General features: G+C 41.5%; 1 protein-coding gene and 1 pseudogene across 1 annotated transcript in view; one reads left to right on the top strand and one right to left on the bottom strand.

Moving 5' to 3' along the window:
• The window catches only part of OSMR (oncostatin M receptor), a 94,892-nt gene that overhangs the window by 54,668 nt on the left and 20,799 nt on the right, over nt 1-19,425 (top strand). The window contains exons 8-9 of the mRNA XM_011944396.1: nt 8,443-8,585; nt 8,907-9,057. Of these exons, the coding sequence (XP_011799786.1) occupies nt 8,443-8,585; nt 8,907-9,057 (294 nt within the window). The remainder of the gene's footprint in view (nt 1-8,442; nt 8,586-8,906; nt 9,058-19,425) is intronic.
• Nucleotides 262-1,364, bottom strand: LOC105513515 (annotated as a pseudogene).

Below are 19,425 nucleotides of genomic sequence, written 5' to 3' on the forward strand. Positions count from 1 at the left end.
TGAATTTAGAAAATTAAGTCTAAATAAATTGCTAGGGAATTCCACAATGGGAGTCAATGAAAATTCTTCTCTACATACAATATGATCATTAACAGACTAGTTCTTATTTGGAATGATAAGGCAAAAATAGTAAAACCACACTTTTCCTCTAAAAATTTACACATTATCTTCAGTAGGGATAGCTATTATACATGAAGAAACAAAGGTATGATCACTCTATTGCACACGCAGAAACATTAGAGAATCTGGTCTTAGAATGATCTAGTCATCTTCTTCCTTTCCATCATCTTCAGCATCTCATTTCCTCTTCTCCCCTCAAAGACCTTTTTCTTCCTCTTCTTCCCCTTCTTCAACATAGTCATCATCATCTTCTGCATCCTGAATTTCTTCTTTCATTAAGTATTAGAGGCCCACTTCCTCTTCTCCCTCTCCCAACTCTGAACCTGCTTCATCTTCATCTTCATCCTCATCTTCATCCTTCTCTTCCTCTTCCTCCTCCTCTTCCTCATATCCTTCCAGTGGACCAGCTTAATTTTCCTCTTCTTCTTCATCATCTTCATCTCCATCCTCATCATCCTCCTCTTCAGAGTCTGGTGCTTCATTATCCTCCTGATCAAATCCATCTAATATGTGATTTGCTGCAGGAGTTCAAAAATACTTTATAATCTTCCAGGTTTGTGATCTCACAGTTAAACAGGTCAAGACTTTTCAAGTTCTTAAGATTTTGCAGAGCTTCTACTGTACTGAGATCTTTTATTTTGTTTCCACTCAGATTGAGGTAGGTAAGATTTGGACATTTCTCTGCCAGGACTTCCAAGCCTCCAGAAATTATGTTGTCACTAAGCTCCCATTTTCGAAGTTTATTTAAGCTGGGAAGCTGGGCCAGTGAACTTAGTTCTACATTAGCCATACTCAGAAATTCTAGTTCTTTAAAAGTATCTTTCAGACCTTCAATTTCCCCATTGACACATAGGCAGTTATCAAAGACTAACTCTGTCACCTCCTCTGGGGCTCTGTTCCCTAACTCCAGGCTAATCTTCTTCATCTCCATGTCCTCCTCTTCCTCTTCAGCTACTACTCTCCTTTTCCCTTTCCTGACTTTCCCAATACCCCCAACCCAAAAGTTTTAAGAGATTTAGAAATGAATGAAAAGGAACGCAAATATAAGTGCCCACTATCACCAGATAGATGTGGGGGAGAAAGAAGAGAATAGCAAATAGAGTCCAAGAGTTGGGACTCTAACTCAGCTGCCCCCACCTCCTTGTCCACACACTAGTGCATGCACACACATGCACACATGCGTGCACATACACACACACACATACACGCACCCCGCCGCAGTTTCTTCCCCTTCAATGGCTGCTCAGAGATGGATCATATGGTTTTTGTCCTTCACTCTGTTGATATGATGTAACACATTTATTGATTTGCATATGTTTGCATCCCTGGGATAAATCCTACTTGGCCATGATGAGTGATCTTCTTGGCATGTTGTTGAATTTGGTTTGGGAGTATTTTGTTGAGGATTTTTGTATCAATATTCATCGGTGATATTGGCCTCAAGTTTTCATCTTTTTATCTGTCTCTGGTTTTGGTATCAGGGTAATACTGGACTAGTAGAATGACTTTGGACATATTCCTTCCTCCTCTGTTTTTCAGAGTAGTTTGAGTAGAATTGGTATTAGTTCTTCTTTAAATGTTTGGTAGAGTTTAGCAGTAAAGCCACTGGGTCCCAGGCTTTTCTTTGCTGAGAGACTTTTTATTACAAGTTCAAATTTGTTACTTGTTATTGAATCTGTTCAGGTTTTGGATTTCTTCACGGTTCAATATTGTTAGATTTACGTGTCTAGGAATTTTTCTGTTTCTTCTAGATTTTCCAATTTATTGCCATATAGTTGCTCATAGTAGCTTCTAATGATCCTTTGAATTTCTGCAATATCAGTTGTGATATCTCCCTTCTTATCTCTGATTTTATTTATTTTGGTCTTCTCTTTTTTTTCTTGGTCTGGCTAATGATTTGTCAATTTTGTTTATCTTTTCAAAGAAACCACTTTTGTTGGTCTTTTGTTTTGTTTTCTTCATTTCAGTCTCATTTATTTCATCTCTGATCTTTATTATTTATTCTAACTTTAGGTTTGGTTTGCTCTTGCTTTTCTAGTTCTGTATTAGGTTGTGTATTTGAAGTTTTTCTTCTGTTTTGATGTGGGCACTTATAGCTGTAAACTTACTTCTTGGTACTGTTTTTGCTGCATCATATGGGTTTTGGTGCATTGTGTTTCTATTATCATTTGTTTCAAGAATGTTTTCAGTTTCCTTCTTAATTTCTTGATTTGGGAGCATATTGTTTAATTTCTATGTAGTTTATAGCTTCCAAAATTCCCCTTGTTATTGATTTCTAGTTTTATTCCATTATGATCAGAGAAGATGCCTGCTATTATTTCAATTTTTAAAACTGTTTGAGACTTGTTTTATGACCTAACTTATAATCTGTCCTTGAGAGTGATCAATGTGCTGAGGAGAAGAATGTGTATTCTCTCGCCGTTGTACAAAATATTTCTGTAAATATCTATTAGGCCCATTTGTTCTATAGTGAAGATTAAATCAGATATTTCTTTGTTGATTTTCTGTCTGGAAGATCAGTCTAATGCTGAAAATGGGGTGTTAAAGTCTGCAGCTGTTGTATTAGGGTCTATCATTCTCTATAGCTCTGATATTTCTCTATATATCTGGCTGCTCCAGTGTTGGTTGTGTATATATTTCTAATTGTCATATCCTCTTGCTGAATCGACCCCTTTATCATTACATAATGACCTACTTTGTGTCTCTTTGTAGGTTTTGTCTTGAAATCTATTTTGTCTGGCATAAGTAAAGCTATTCCTGTTTCTTTTTGGTTTCCATTGTCATGGAATATATTTTTCTATCCCTTTATCTTCAGTCTATACGTGCCTTTATAGGTTAAGTGTGTTTCTCATAGGCAACAGATCATTGGGTCTTTTGTTTTTAAATCCATTCAGCCACTCTCTGTCTTTTGATTGGAAAGTTTAGTCCATTTACATTCAATATTATTGATAAATAAGGTCTTACTCTGGCCATTTTTTAATTTGTTTTCTGGTTGTTTTCTGTTCTTCTCTTTCTTCTTTCCTTTCTTCATGTCTTTTTCTAGTGCAGGTGATTTTCCCTGGTGGTATGATTTAATTTTCTGCTTTTTCCTTGTTGCATATTCATTATACATATTTTTTTTTAAATTTGAGGTTACCATGGGGCTTGCAAATACTACATTATAACTCATTATTTTAAGCTGATAACATAATACTGCTTACACTAAACAAACAGGCAAAAAGAAAAGTAATAAAAACTATACCCTTTAACTTTGTCTCTCTACTTTTTAACTTTTTCTTGTTTCTATTTATATAATTTTTTTTTTTTTTTTTTTTTGAGATGGAGTCTCACTCACTGTCGCCCAGGCTGGAGTGCAGTGGTATGATTTCGACTCACTGCAACCTCTGTCTCCCAGGTTCAAGCAATTCTCTGCCTCAGCCTCCCGGATAGCTGGAATTGCAGGCACCTGCCACCATGCCTGCCTAATTTTTGTATTTCTAGTAGACACGGGCTTTCACCATGTTGGCCAGGCTGGTCTTGAACTCCCAACCTCATGATCCACCCCCTTGGCCTCCCAAAGTGCTGGGATTATAGGCGTGAGCCACGGCGCCTGGCCTAAGGCCCAAGGACTCTTTAGTCAGCTTGTGGTGAATGCTGCCAGGTCTGGGATTCATCTTTTAGGGCAGTGGGCTCCTCTGTGCACCAGGTCAGATCCAGAAATGCCAGCCAAGAGCCAAGGCCTGGAATCAGAGACCCCAAGAGCCCACTTGGTGCTCTACTCCCCTGTCTCCAATTGGTACCTAAGGTACAAGACAAAATCCCTTTTACTTTTCTTAGGCAGAGGGTGTCTCTCACTGTAGGCACGATAGTGGGTCTCATCTGAAGCCAGCAAGTCTCAGAGTTTCACCCAAGGCCCATGGTGTACCACCTGGGTATTGCTCCTGGTTATTCAGTGCCCAAGGGCTCTTTAGTCAGCAGGTTATGGGTCCTGCTTGGGTGGGGTACTTCCCTTCAAGGCAACAGGTTCTCTTCTGGCCCAGGGTGTGTCTTTAGAAATGTCATCTGAGAGATAGGGCCTGGAATGGGGGCCTCATGACTCTGACTGGTACCCTGTCCTACTTTGGATGAGCTGGTATCCAAGATGCAAGACAAAGTCCTCTTTACTCCTCCCTCTCCTCTCCTCATGTGGAAGGAAAGGGTTTCTTTTGGAACCACGAACTGTGCTGCCTGGGGTTGGAGCAGGGGTGGCACAAACACTCCCTTAAGCCTTCCCAGCTAGTGTCTCAGTAGGTCATCTTTCCCTGAAGTCTGCTTGCTCTAAGCCTGGCCCAACACTATGATTCACCTAAGAGTTGCAGTCCTTGTTGCCTAGACTGGCTTTCTAGTTTATTTAGGGCCTCAGAGCACTTTAGCCTACAGTGGTGAGCCTTGACAGAACCACTGGGTTCTGACTGCTGGGATGGGTGATTCCTGTCTGGCTAGGGCTCATCTGAATGCTCCCTCTGTAGGCGGACATCAGCTGAGTTCAACCCAGTTTTACTTGCTTTGCCAGTGACTGGGCAGCACTGAATTCCATGCAAAGTCTCTCAATCACTGAGCTCTCCCTGTCCTAAGTGCACAGAGGTTCTGTCCATGACACAGGGCTGCTGCTAGGGAATAGGGGAGGGGTGGCATCAGTGAGTGAAGAATATCTTTTTTCACCTGTTCAGTGCCTCTTTCAGTGATACGACGTTGAAGCCAGGTACTCTTGAGTGCCTACTTGATTTTTCAGTCTTATGAAGGTGCTTTTTTCATATAATTGTTAAATCTGGTGATCCCGCAGGTGGAACGATCGATGGAGCCTTTTCTTTAGCCATCTTAGTCTTGCTTCTGAGATACCAGTATGCCAATCTAAATAACAGAGAGGGAGACTCTAAAAGAAAATGATGTTTATTCAGGAATAGACATTGCAATGGGAATACACATGCCATAGAAGACTATGTGTACATTCAGGAAGGTAAACAGAGACAAAGGTTTTTAAAGAAAAAATGAGAAGGATTACATAATGTTTTCAGATAATTATTTTTGACTACAAGGATCAATAACAAGGGTGGTGTCAGTGTAAGGTTGGATAATCCTGTTGCTGGGCAGATACCCTTGTAGAAGTATTTTTTTGTGTAAGGTTGTGTTGACCTTTGTGCATGGTTGTGGCTTTTACAGGTTATTTCAGGATAGTTTTGTTTTCAGGTATTGGTGTAAGAGAGCCCATCCTGTGTGACCTTACCTGGCTTCATTTTTTCAGGATTTTGTTTTTTAACATAAATGACCCCATTTTGATTATGACAACTTTTATGTTGTAAGCTCTTGCCATAAGTCTTGTCCCACACAGGGGATTCCTTAATCAGTCCAGTCACTCAGTTGTTTTTCTTCTGACAACATGGCTAGGCTATTGGCAATGGCCCATGAGTCTGTGAAAATACAGCAAGATATGGTGAGAAAGGTGGCTGGCATGGCCATTGCCACTGCAAGTAATTTGGCCTATTGGATAGAATGTCCATGTCCAGTCTCTGTCAAAAGTTGGCTATCTATTGGCCGGATGGTGGTGGCAGCCCAATGAAACCCATCTGCTTTTAGTTTGACAGAACTGTTAGTAAACCATGCCGGACCATTGGTAGGCATATTTTTTAATCCATAGGAGGAGCCAAAACATCCTCAACAGGTTACTTGGTCACTTTTCGTTAGCTAGCCCTTTGTTCATGGAACCTACTGGTCCCGTGGGGCCTGGGTGGACATGATGTTAAATGTGCCAGTTTCATTTCATAATTGAGCTCTGTTGAGCCTGTCTAATTTGATTGGTGGAGTTTGCCTGAACCCAAGTAAGAATGGGCATTTCATGTTGTAGTGTCATGTGTGGTGCTCTGGCCGTAAGATGCTCAGTGTCCAGAGACTAGTGCCTAGTAGCAAGCAAGGAATTGCTGTTTAAAAGGGATGTATCTGGGGGCTGCTTCAAGCAACTTTTGTATCCAAAATGTGAGAGGCTGGTACATCCCGGTGGTGGTTTTTTCTTTCCAGAGACTCCAATCAGCATGCATGGAGGTTTTGGACATCTGTAATTTTATTGAGCTAACAGGGATTAAGGGTTCTAAAAGCAGTGCCTGGACCACAACTTGCTGAAGGGCTTCCAAGGCCTGTTGTTGCAAAGGACTTCATTTAAAATTGGTGGGTTTGCTGGTCACCTTGACTAAGGAGAGCAAAAGGACACTCAGGTTGCGTATATGTGGTCTCCAGTACTCAGAGAGACCTACCAGCTGCTGGGTCTCGTTTTTATTAGAGGATGCCACAAGGGGCAACACTTTTATTTGGCTATATCAGGGATTCTTCTTTGGTGTTCAGCTTAAGTGGCCTTGGCATTTGGCCTGTGATAGTCCATGGTTAGTCTCCATGCCCTGGGGAGCCTTTTGTGACCAGCCAAACTGGGCTGTTATATTGTGAGAGGGTGGTTTATAACATATATAACATATAATCCAGTTGCTGGACAGATGTCCTTGTAGAAGTACTTTTTGTGTGTAAGGTTTGTTGACTTTTGTGCATGGTTGTGGCTTTTGCAGGTTAACTCGATTAACAAGTACTGTCCTATTCTCCACTCAGTATGTATAATAGTACTACTTTTGTTGAATAAGCCGTTGGAACTTGGGGAGCTTAGGTGGCAGGCAGAAGTGGATATGCCCCACTGTTATGGCTCAAATTCTTAGCTGTGTTGGGGGAACATACTCCTTCAGATGGAGGTGGCTTTCTGTGCCCTAAGCAGCCAAAATGCCAATGCCTGTGATGCACTGAGTGGAAGGAACCATAGTTACTGGCACCTGAAGTGGCCCAATGGGCCCTGCCCACAACCAGATAAGCATCTTGGGGGTCACTATGTTTCTCCGAAAACCTCCCAATGTCGCCAGTTTAATTTTTCACCTAAAAGAACAAGGAAATATTGTCATGTGGGCTCCAGGGTCCAAGAACCCCAGAAAAGTCTGAATTTTCTTCTTTTTCTGTTTTCTCTTAACAAGAGTATTAGGCCAGTGGCCTTCAGTAGGCACCTAGAGACTTTGGGTGCAACCCCAGCTGCACCATTTGGGTCCACAGTGTCCCTTTATCCAACAAACACACCAACCAGGTTGCTTGAGAGCTTACTGCTTATGTCTATGTGTGTCCTTTGGATCTTGAGTCTCCTTCTCTGTGAAAGCCTGCATTGTGCATGCTGGTTCCCTCTCAGATGTCTCAAGGACCATCAGAGGACCTCTTTTTAATTCCCTCTCAGATGCCTTCAGATGCATCTAAATACCCAGGAAGGAGCAATCACATATGTGCACTAAGCTCCCCTGTTTCCATGCTGCTTTCCTCTGCCACAATCCATGCAGCCACCTCACCCACATTCTCGGGGTGTATGTGTGGCCTATGTCTCTCTTATCACTACTTCTTCCTCATAAAACACCTAGCTGGTCTGACGTCTCCGCCGTGGGCCAGGTATGAGATAGGGTATTGCTCCTTCTACTTCACCAATGAGCCATTGTTCTGTCAAATTGAATCCTGCTTGCTGTGCCAGTTTTGTGAAGCAGGTGCTGTCTGTACACTGGTTGTCAACTGTCCGAATCCAGTTTGACAGAATACACTCATACACAACAAGTTACATGAAGTGGACTTATTACCATCAGACGGGCAGCAAGGGACAACACAAGCCTGGGATGTATTGCTGCTGGTCCACAAGGTTGCGGAGAGCTTCCCAGGGCAAACAGAATCCTATCTCTGAGTTCTTCACTTGTACCATAGCTGAGAGACCTCAGAAAGCATCCATCCTGGATTTTATATCCTGACAACATATGACTCGCTGCACTAAAGTGTTAAAGGACATCCTGTTGCTAGGGAGGACTGGAACAGAGCCTGGGCTGTTCTGGCCAGTCCCGCTCTCATCTAAAGATGTTGCATTCCTAGCACATTCTACATATTTTGGATTATATCCTTGACATTGTTAATGTTATTTTGGTTAGACTCTGAGTTCGGTTACAATTCTCCCCTGTGGGCCACCTTCTCCAAATTTTGACTCCCCTTCCCAATTTGCCTACGTGTGTTTAATTTTAAGAGTCCTCAGGTAGTTTCTTTCTGTATTTTGTTCAATGTGTGTAGTAGAATCTTTGAGAGAGAAAGGCTGTTGGTTCATTCTAGCTTGTCTGTAAGTTCTTGTTTGTCATGTTCTCAAAAGTGAACAAAAAAATACTTGTTGAACAATGAATGAAGAAATAAACTATTACCAATGTCTTTTTGGATCTATGCTTGAATTTTTTTCTTTGTTTCTTTTTCTTTTTCTTTTTTTGACAGTTTATTTAATGAATCCTTTTAATGTCGACTTTGAAAATGTAAATGCCACAAACGCCATCATGACCTGGAAGGTGCACTCCATGAGGAATGATTTCACATGTCTGTGTCAGATTGAACTCCATGGTGAAGGAAAAATGATGCAAGTAAGAACCCTGCTTAATTTTCAAATTCCTTTTTGTCCTGAACAGAGACACTGATGAATAAAATCACTTTAAACTCTTATTTCTGTGTAGGTTCAAATGGTGTGGGTCATCTGTTTGAAAAGGTCCATGAAATTAATCATAGACTTTTATGGTTAGGAAATGGGCCTTGGAGATTTTTTTCCCCCCAAAGAAGAACCGATCCTGACCTCCAGGTCAGGATTTGCTGTGTCCTGGTTCGCCTTTGTAATTGGGATATACTCACCGATGCTTCTGTCTTGTTCTTTTCTCCTTTTTCCTTCCTTCTCTTTTTGGATCAAGCAGTACGATGTTTCTATCAAGGTGAACGGTGAGTACTTCTTAAGTGAACTGGAACCTGCCACAGAGTATATGGCCCGAGTACGCTGTGCTGATGCCAGCCACTTCTGGAAATGGAGTGAATGGAGTGGTCAGAACTTCACCACACTTGAAGCTGGTATGTTCAGGCCCCTGGCATTTAACCCAAAGAAGCAGGTCTTAGGAGTTAGGCTGGTTTCCCTGAGAGATTTTGGTTATACCAAAAACTAAGAGAAAAGTATTTAAACATAGGTGGAGTAGCATTTAAAAAATTAGATTAGATGCCTAATGAGGAGTGGGAAGCCATCCACCTCAGACAGTTGACAATAGTATTGTTTATACTGCCCATCTTCTCTCTTATCTTTCATTTTTCCAAAATGGTTTCTAAACCTTCACAGTAGATCTGGAGCTATATAAATTAATATACACCTTTAATTCAGGACTGGGAACAAATGGAAGTGTTAATGACAAGGAAAGCATTGGTCTCATCCTAAACAACTTCAGGCCACTTTTGAAATTTAATGACATTTGGAACCTTAATGCTTATTTGCGAGTCATTTGTCCCGGTGATGGCACACCGTGTGCCCTCTCCCGCATGCTCTGTGGCAGGGTTTCCTCAGTATTGATTGCAGAATTTTTCTGCTAAATAACTATGTCTCAGAACTCAAATGGGCCTCAGGAGATTCAGTGGCCCAATCCTGCTTCCATCTCCCACCAACTCAATGTCATAAAAGATAACTGTTGCCCATTTTACAGATGAGGCGACTTGTACCCATAACTGAAGAGATTTGCCCCGATTGCAGGGTTACTGAACGGTACAGACATCATAATACTCATAGGAGTTGGCCGGGTGCGGTGGCTCACACTTGTAATCCCTGCACTTTGGGAGGCCGAGGAGGGCAGATCACGTACGTAGTCAGGTGTTCAAGACCAGCCTGACCAACATGGTGAAACCCCATCTCTACTAAAAATACAAAAATTAGCGAGGCATGGTGGCATGCGCCTCTAATTCCAGCTACTCAGGAGGCTGAGGCAGGAGATCGCTTGAACCTGGGAGGCAGAGGTTGCAGTGAGCCGAGATTGTGCCACTGCACTACAGCCTGGGTGATAGAGCGAGACACCATCTCAAAAAAAAAAAAAAAAAAAAAATCACAGGAGTTAACATTTACTGTGAGCCATACATAGCTCGAAGGGCCCTCTGTGCTCCTCTCTTTTCATCCTGACGACATGCAGTAGGTGCTCTTATTATCCTCAGTTTGTGCCGGAGGATATCAGTGCACAGAAAGATTAAGTAATTTAACTGGCCCAGCCAGGCAGTGACTGAGCTGCCACTCATGTCCAGGCAGCCTGACACCAGAGCTCCACCCTTACCCAGAACTCAGTTCTGTGTGCTCTCTCTTGGTGTTATTACAACCTCCAGATCTTGTTGATTCAAGTCCTGGCTATTTTACTGCCAAAGGAGGATTATACATATGTGTTTTATTATTATTATTATTTGTGTATGGCAGCTTGCATAACTTTTTCTGTTTCATTCTGGGAGGACCATTTTAAAGCAGTAACTCTAATTTGGGGGTGGTGGGCGCAATGCAACTAATCAGAATCCACACATGAGGATGGTCATTAGTCAAGTTCTGCAGGCCTCCCCACTTCCCTGGTGGTGCCTGCCCATCCTCAGGCCCATTGAGACTCCAGTAGTTTTTCCTAGGGGTACAGGGTCCTCAATAATCTTTGTTCTGGAAGGCCCTGTTCCTGAGAGGAATGTTGCATTTTCCTCAGTGTGTTTTAGAAAAGAATTTTTATTGTTTTGCTTTACGTTTTCTGTTTGGTTTTTTTTTTTTTTTGAATATTTATTCCAACACAACTAAAATTATGTAAAAAGGGAAGATGGCACAAGAATAGAGTTTCTTTTAGATTATAGTAATAAATCCAGCATCTTGAAAACACTTAACTTTGCTTTTGATGATGACAAGAAAATGATATGAATCTACTGAAGGTGAACGAATAGGAATGTTTTATTATTTCTGATCGCGCTTTGCTTAATGCTGGAAAACTCACATGTTTATATGTATTATAATCATGCTTAAGTATAATAGTAAGCAGACATTGAGTTAAATGATAGGATAGTACAAATGATGTTGTTTATAAAATATAGTGCTATTAACTGTATTGTAGCACTTTTTTGTTATAAATAGTAATTTACAAGCCAGCTGAAGATTTTGCATTGAGCTTAGATATTGTCCCTGAGTATTTCAGTAAAGTCTTAAATTTAATATTGGCTTCTCCAATGGCTTTAAATTTAATATTGGCTTCTCCAATAGCTTATTGAAATCTGCTTTAATAAATTTAAAAACATACGGTCACCTTTAACTTAAGCATAAAGTGTTGAGTCAGCAACTAAAATAAAAAACTTAAATGTCAGTTATTAGGCAAAAAAGACTAAATTTTTATAAGATGGAGAGATACATTTTTATGTTATGTTCCAAAACAGTTCTTCTTTCAAAGACATGTTCTGAATCAGATCAAAAGTTACTTGTCCTCTCACAAACCAAAAACTAAAAAAAATAGAAAATTTATTTTTTAATATTGGAAACACCTTAATTTTGTTCAATTTTGTTAATTTCATGACAGTTGCTATTTAACACTTTCACACTTAGCAGCCAAATTTTTTTACACCATTTTAGTGTGCAGCAATCATATTTAAGAAATAGAAGTTGGAGGTCCTAGCCAGAGGAATCAGGCAAGAGAAACACATCCCAAAAGGAAAAGAGGTCAAACTCTCTCTCTTTGCTGACGATATGATTCCATATCTAGAAAACCCTACATTAAGAGTGGAAACAGGGAGAACGCAGATGCTGGGCTGAAGGGTCAGGAAGCTGCACACCCTGCACAGGGCTACAAAGCACCCACACTCGTTCTTGACCCCCCAGGAACTCCTGGGGAAGGGGTTGAACAGGCAGCCTGCCCCTGCTGTGGACCTTTGGAATCCAGGCAGCAGGAAACCCCACAACCCTCATAGACAATTGGGCTGGCAGGAAGAGCTTCTTAGAGAGGTAGTAGGAATAGAGCTGCATCCTGGGCAGAGCCCAGAGGGTTTGGTGCAGAAATGTCTGCAGTCGAGCATGGCCAGGGACACAAATCCCCCAAGCCTTGCCGTGCTCCTCTAGGAGACTTTGACCATAGGGTGACCGTGAGACCTAGACAGAGGAGAAGGGTCTTACCCATGAGATGAGACCAGTCCAATCTGAGTGGTCCCCTGTCTGCTGGCCTCTCCTGAGGCTCCAGCCTGGCCACGCTAGCTGGAGTTTCAGCCTCAGATGCCCAACCAGGGTGCTTCCTCGGGGACCATATCATAGCTGCTTTGCTGGCTGATGGCACTTGACCACTGGAGAGCTCCAGCAGAGCAACCCCTACTGACACGCATCAGCCCACCTGCAGCCTCCCCTGACCACAGCCTCCCCAGCACCACCTTGCCAGCATGCACTTGTCCATGGCCACCCCACCACCACTTTGCCAGTGCACACGTGTGGGTGGACCTTGCCTCTTCTCCTCCAGTGGCTCGTGTGTGCACATATCCCACTGCTGCTGCTGGCAGAAGTGCAACGTGTGGTCCCGCCTCCCCCTGGTGCTGCCATTTCTGGTGTGAAAGAGTACATGGACACCAGCAACCCCACCCCTACTCCTGCTGACACTGTCACCAGTGTGAATGTGTGCATGGCCCTACACTCCCCCCAACACCATCACTGGCACAAATGCATGCACAGACACCAGCAACTCTGCCCCCACCTCTGTGCTGCCACTGTGGCTGCTGCAAACCAACACACAGACAACCACAGCCCTGCCTTCCCAGTGCCAGCACAACTGTCGGTGTGAATGCATGCATGAATGCTGGCAACTCTACCCACCCCTACACTACCACTGCTGCCTGTGCAGACTCATGCACAAAGACTGGTAGCCTCCTGCCCCCATGACTGCCAGCATCAGTGCGAGCACTGTCACTGGCACTTCTGTCCCTGCCTGCATCCCACCACCAGGGCAACTGCATGCAGGAACCCTGCAGCCCTACTCTCAGAGGTACCCTACCCCAGCTGATGCACGTACAACCCACTGGCTGCTGGCCTGTGCCCTGGCTGCTGGCACATGTGAACGAGCATGGATCCTGCTGCCACTACCCTGATGAAGTGCTTTGGCCTGCACCACTCATCGGAGTTTTGTGGCCAGCAGACTGAGAATACTTCAGTCCCTCCAGTGCAGCAGGTTCCTAGCCTTGAGGGGCGAGAGAACAAAGATGGGGGCCTGATACCAGTCCTGCAGAGTTAGAACATGCAGACCAGGAGTGCTAAGCTGAGCCTTGACCCCTTAAAATCTTCCAGATGGGAACCCAGTCAACTGAACCCACCTTGTACCAAAATCAGATGTCCTCCAAGGACATCAGAGAACATAAAACATAAAACAAAACAAAAATCCATCCAAAGGACAGCAACTTCAAAGATTAAAGGAACATCAACCCACGCAGATGACAAAGAAACAATGCAAGAACTCTGGCATCTCAAAAAGCCAGAGTATCTTCTTACCTCCAAAGACCACACTAGCATCCTAGCAATGGTTCTTAACCTGTTCAAAATGACAGAACTAGAATTCAGAATATGCATAGAAACAAAGATCATCAACATCCAAGAGAAAGTCAAAACTCAATCCAAGGAATCTAAGGAATACAACAAAATGATACAGGAGATAAAAGACAAAATGGCCATTTAAAGAAATAATCAAACTGATCTGATGGAGCTGAATCATTCCTTTTAAGAATTTCATAATACAAATGCAAGCTGAGGAAAGAGTCTCGGCTCAAAGACCAGTTCTTCAATAAAATTCAGTCAGACAAAAATAAAGAAAAAACAATAAAGAAAAATTGTTATGTAAAAAGAACAAATCAACCACTCATTGGTGTTCTTGAAAGAGAGGGAGAGAAGGCAAGCAACTTGGAAAACATACTTGAGGATATTATTCACAAAAATTTCCCCAGCCTCACTGGGGAGGACAACATTCAAATTCAGGAAATGCAGAGAACCCCTGTGAGATACTATATGAGGTGACCATCCCAAAGACACCATATCTCCAAGACATAGTCATCGGATTCTTCAAGGTTGAAATGAAAGAAAAAATGTTAACGGCAGCTAGGGAGACAGGGCAGGTCACCCACAAGGGGAACCCCATCAGGCTAACAGTGGACCTTTCATCAGAAATGCTATAAGCCACAAGAGACTGGGGGCCTATATTGAGCATTCTTAAAAGAAATTCCAACCAAGAATTTCATATCTAGCCAAACTAAGCTTCATAAGTGAATGAAAAATAAGATCCTTTTCAGACAAGCAAATGCTGAGGGAATTCACTGCCATCAGAGCTGCCTTGGAAGAGATCCTTAAGGAAGTGCTAAATATGAAAAAGGAAGTTCATTACCAGCCACCACAAAAACAGACTTAAGTAATAGACCATTGACGGTATAAAGCAACCACACAATCACATCTGCGTAATAACCAGCTAACAAGACAATGACAGGATCAAATTCACACATACCAGTATTAAACTTGAATGTACACAGGTTGCATGCCCCAATTAAAAGGCACAGAGTGGCAAGTTGGAGAAAGAAGCAAGATCCAACTGCATGCTGTCTACAGGAGATGTATATCACATGCAGTGACACCAATAGACTAAAAAGTAAAGGGATGCAGAAAAATGTACCAACCAAACAAAACAGAAAAAAGCAAGGGTTGCTATTCCAGTTTCTATCCAAATATATCAATTATGATCAGAAAAGACAAAGAAGGGCATTACATAATGGTAAAGAGTTCAATTCAACAAGAAGACTTAACTATCCTAAATATATATGCACCTAACACAGGAGCACCCAGATTCATAAAGTAAGTTCTTAGAGAACTACAAAGAGACTTAGATAACCACATAATAATAGTGGGAGACTTCAACATTTTGATGACAATATTACATGGATTATCAAGGCAGAAAACTAACAGATATTAAGAACCTCAACTTGACACTTGACCAAATGGGCTTACAGAACTCTGCACCCCAAAACAAATATACATTATTCTCATCTGCACATGGCATATACTCTAAAACTGAACACATGATTAGACATAAAACAATCCTCAGCAAATTCAAAAAACCTGAAATAATACCGTACACACTCTCAGGCAACAACGGAATAAAAACAGAAACGAGTACTAAGAAAATCACTCAAAACCACCCGATTACATGGAAATTAAACAACCTGCTCCTGAATGACTTTTGGGTAAATAATGAAATTAAGAAATTCTTTGAAACTAATGAGAAGAAAGATAACAATATACCAGGATCTCTGAGACACAGCAAAGCCATGTTAAGAGTAAAGTTTCAGCCGGGTGCAGTGGCTCATGCCTGTAATCCCAGCACTTTGGGAGGCCAAGATGGGCAGATCTCAAGGTCAGGAGTTTGAGACCAGCGTGGCCAGTGTGGTGAAACCCCATCTCTACTGAAAACTACAAAAATTAGCCAGACGTGGTGGCACGTGCCTGTAGTCCCAGCTACTTGGGAGGCTGAGGCAGGAGAATTGCTGGAACCCGGTATGTGGAGGTTGCAGTAAGCCAAGATTGCATCACTGCACTCCAGCCTGGGCAACAAAGGTCTCAAATTAACAATCCAACATCACACCTTGAAGAACTAGAGAAACAAGAGCAAACCAACACCAAATCTATCAGAAGACAATAAATAACCAAAATTAGAGCTGAGCTGAAGGAAATTGAGATGCAAAAAAACTATACAAAAGATCAATGATCCAGGAGTTATTAAAAAGGATAGGTTTCATAGATCACGACCTAGACTAATAAAGAATAAAGAGAGAAGATCCAAATAAACACAATCAGAAATATCAAAGAGGACGTTACCACTTGACCCTATAGAAATACAAAAACTCTCAGAGATTACTATGAACACCTTTTTGGACACAAACTAGAAAACATACAGCCTGGAAACATACAGCCTCTCAAGATTGAACCAGGAAGAAATTGAATCCCTGGACAGACCAATAATGAGATCTGAAATTGGATCAGTAACAAAAAGCCTAGGAACCAGAAAAAGCCCAGGACCACATGCATTCATAGCCGAATTCTACCAGAGGTATAAAGAGCTGGTACCATTCCTACAGAAACTATTCCAAAAAAATCTGAGGAGGGGGGACTCCTCCCTAACTCATTCTATGAGGCCAGCATCATTCTGACACCAAAACCTGGTAAAGACACAACAAAAAGAGAAAACTTCAGGTCAGTATCCTTGATGAACACAGATGCAAAAATCCTCAACAAAATACTAGCAATCCAGATCCAGCAGCACATCAAAAAGCTAATCCACCTCAATCAAGTAGGCTTTATCCCTGGGATTCAGGGTTGTGTCAGCATACACAAATCACTAAATGTGATTCATCACATAAACCGAACTAAAAACAAAAGCCACACAATCATCTCAATATATGCAGAAAAAGCTTTTGATAAAATTCAACATCCATTCATGTTAAAAACTCCAACAAACTAGGTGTTGAAGGAACATACCTCAAAATAAGAACCATCTATGACAAATCCACAGCCAACATCATACTAAATGGGCAGAAGCTGGAAGCATTCCCCTTGAGAACTAGAATAAGACAAGGATGCCCACTTTCACCACTCCTATTTAATATAATACTGGAAGTCTTAGCCAGAGCAATCAGGCAAGAGAAAGAAATAAAAGGCATCCAAATAGAAGAAGAGGAAGTCAGAAGTCAAAATATCTCTGTTTGCAGGTGATATGATTGTATATCTAGAAAACTCCCTAGTCTCTGCATAAAAGCTCTTAGATCTGATTGAAAAAAAAAAAAATTCAGCAAAGTTTCAGGATGCAAGATCAGTGTATAAAAATCAGTAGTATTTCTATACACCAATAAGATTCAAGCTGAGACCCAAGTCAAGAATGCAATCCCACTTTCAATACTCACATACACAATAACACCTAGTAATACATTTAACCAAGGAGGTGAAGGATCTTTACAAGGAGAACTAGAAAACACTGCTGAAAGAAATCATAGATGACACAAAGAAATAGAAAAATATTCCATGCTCACGGATTGGAAGAATCAATATCATTAAAATGACCAGACTCCCCAAAGAAATCTACTGATTCAATGCTATTTCTATGAAACTATCAATGTTATTTTTTACAGAAATAGAAAAAACTATTCAAAAAAATTGATATGGAAACAAAAAAGAGCCTGTATAGCCAAAGCATTTCTAAGCAAAAAGGACAAAGCAATAGGCAGCACATTACCCAACTTCAAACTATACTACAAGATTACAGTAACCAAAACATCATGGTACCGGTACAAAAACAGTCACATAGACCAATCAAGTGGAATAGAGAACCCAGAAACAAAACTACACACCTACAGCCATCTAATCTACAAAGTCAACAAAAATAAGCAACGGGGAAAGGAGTCCTAATTCAATAGATGATGCTGGGATAGCTGGCTAGCTATATGTAGAAGAATGAAACTAGACCTCTGCCTTTCACCATGTACAAAAAATTAACTTGAGATGAATGCAGATTTAAATGTCAGACCTCAAACTATAGGAATCCTAGAAGAAAACCTAGGAAACACTATTCTGGACATTGGCCTTAGGAAATAATTTATGACTAAGTCTTCAAAAGAAATTACAACAAAAACAAAAATTGACGCGTGGGACTTAATTAAACTAAAGAGCTACTGAACCACAAAAGAAACTATCAAGAGAGTAAGCAATAACCTACAGAATGTGAGAAATTATTTGTAAACTATGCATCTAACAAACATCTAATATCTAGAATCTATAAGGAACTTAATTCAACAAGCAAAAAGCAAACAACCCCATTAAAAAGAGGGCATAAGGGCTGGATGTGGTCCCCAACACTTCAGGAGACTGAGGTGGGTGGATCATGAGGTCAGGAGATCGAGACCATCCTGGCTAACACGGAGAAACCCTGTCTCTACAAAAAATTAGCCGGGCGTGGTGGCAGGCGCCTGTAGTCCCAGCTACTTGGGAGGTTGAGGCAGGAAAATGGCGTGAACCTGGGAGGCGGTGCTTGCAGTGAGCAGAGATCGTGCCACTGCACTCCAGCCTGGGTGACAGAGTGAGACTCTATCTAAAAATAAAAAAAGTGGGCAAAAGACATGAACGGAGAGTTCTGAAGACATACGAGCAGCCAAAAAAGAAAAACAAAAAATGCTCAACATCACCAATCATCAGAAAAAGGCAAATTAAAATCACAATAAGACAACGTCTTATACCAATCAGAAAGGCTATTTTTAAAAATCTTTGCATGTTGTTACTGTTTTTATTCTTTAACAACCCCAGGTAGCTTCTGTAGCAGTCAGCACCACTGCCCTGCTAGAACTTCTCTTTAAGTATTAATAGCCAATGTTCTTAGGAGAAAGTTTTTACACAAAGGGAGGTGATACACGAAAAGGGGGAAGCTTAAGCTACTGTATGCATTTGTTTACAATGTGTCATCTCACAAAACTCATCCCTGTAGCCCCTTCTTCACATGTCTTCATAATATTTCTTAAGGGAGGCCACTTTCCACAGTGCTTCAGCTCTCAAATGCAAGTGGAGCCTGACATAATAAAACTGTTTTCACTTCAGCCGTGCTGCAGGGAATATATTCTATGTGTATTAATAGGTTGTAACAGTTTTCTAGGGCTTTAATAACACAGTACCACAGACAGAAGAACTTTAACAAGAGAAATGTAGTGTCTCATAATTGTGGAGGTTAGAAATCTGACATCAAGTTGTTGGCTGAAGTTGTTTCTCAGAGGCCATTTCTTTGGCTGATAGATGGTCATCTTCTATGTCTGTGCTCACAGGTATTCTCTTGAGCTTCTCTGTGCACCTATTGCCTTTTCTGATGAGGACACTAGTCAAAATGGCTATTATTAAAAAGTCAAAAAGCAACATGCTGGGGAAGCTGCAGGGAAAAGTGTTCCACTTATACACTGTTGGGGGGAATATAAATTAGTTCAACCTTTGTAAAAAGCAGTTTGGAGATTTCTCAAAACAGAGCTACTGTTCCACCCAACAATCCCATTACTGGGTATATATCCAAAAGAAAATAAATCATTCTACCAAGACGCATATGTTCGTCACAGCACTATTCACCATAGCAAACACATGGCATCTACCTAGGTGCCCATCAATGGTGGATTGGATAAAGAAAATGTGGTACATATACACCATGGAATACTACACAGCCATAAAAAATAGTGAAATAGTGTTCCTCCCAGCCACATGGGTGTAGCTGGAGGCCATTATCCTAAGTGAATTAATGCAGGAACAGGAAACTAAATACTGCATGTTCTCACTTTTAAGTGGGAACTAAATATTGGGTATTCATGAAAATAAAGATAGAAACAATAGACACTGGGGACTACTAGAAGGGGAAGGAAGGGAGGGGG

This window comes from Colobus angolensis, unplaced genomic scaffold (genome assembly GCF_000951035.1).
Source record: "Colobus angolensis palliatus isolate OR3802 unplaced genomic scaffold, Cang.pa_1.0 Scaffold230, whole genome shotgun sequence".
NCBI lineage: Eukaryota > Metazoa > Chordata > Mammalia > Primates > Cercopithecidae > Colobus > Colobus angolensis.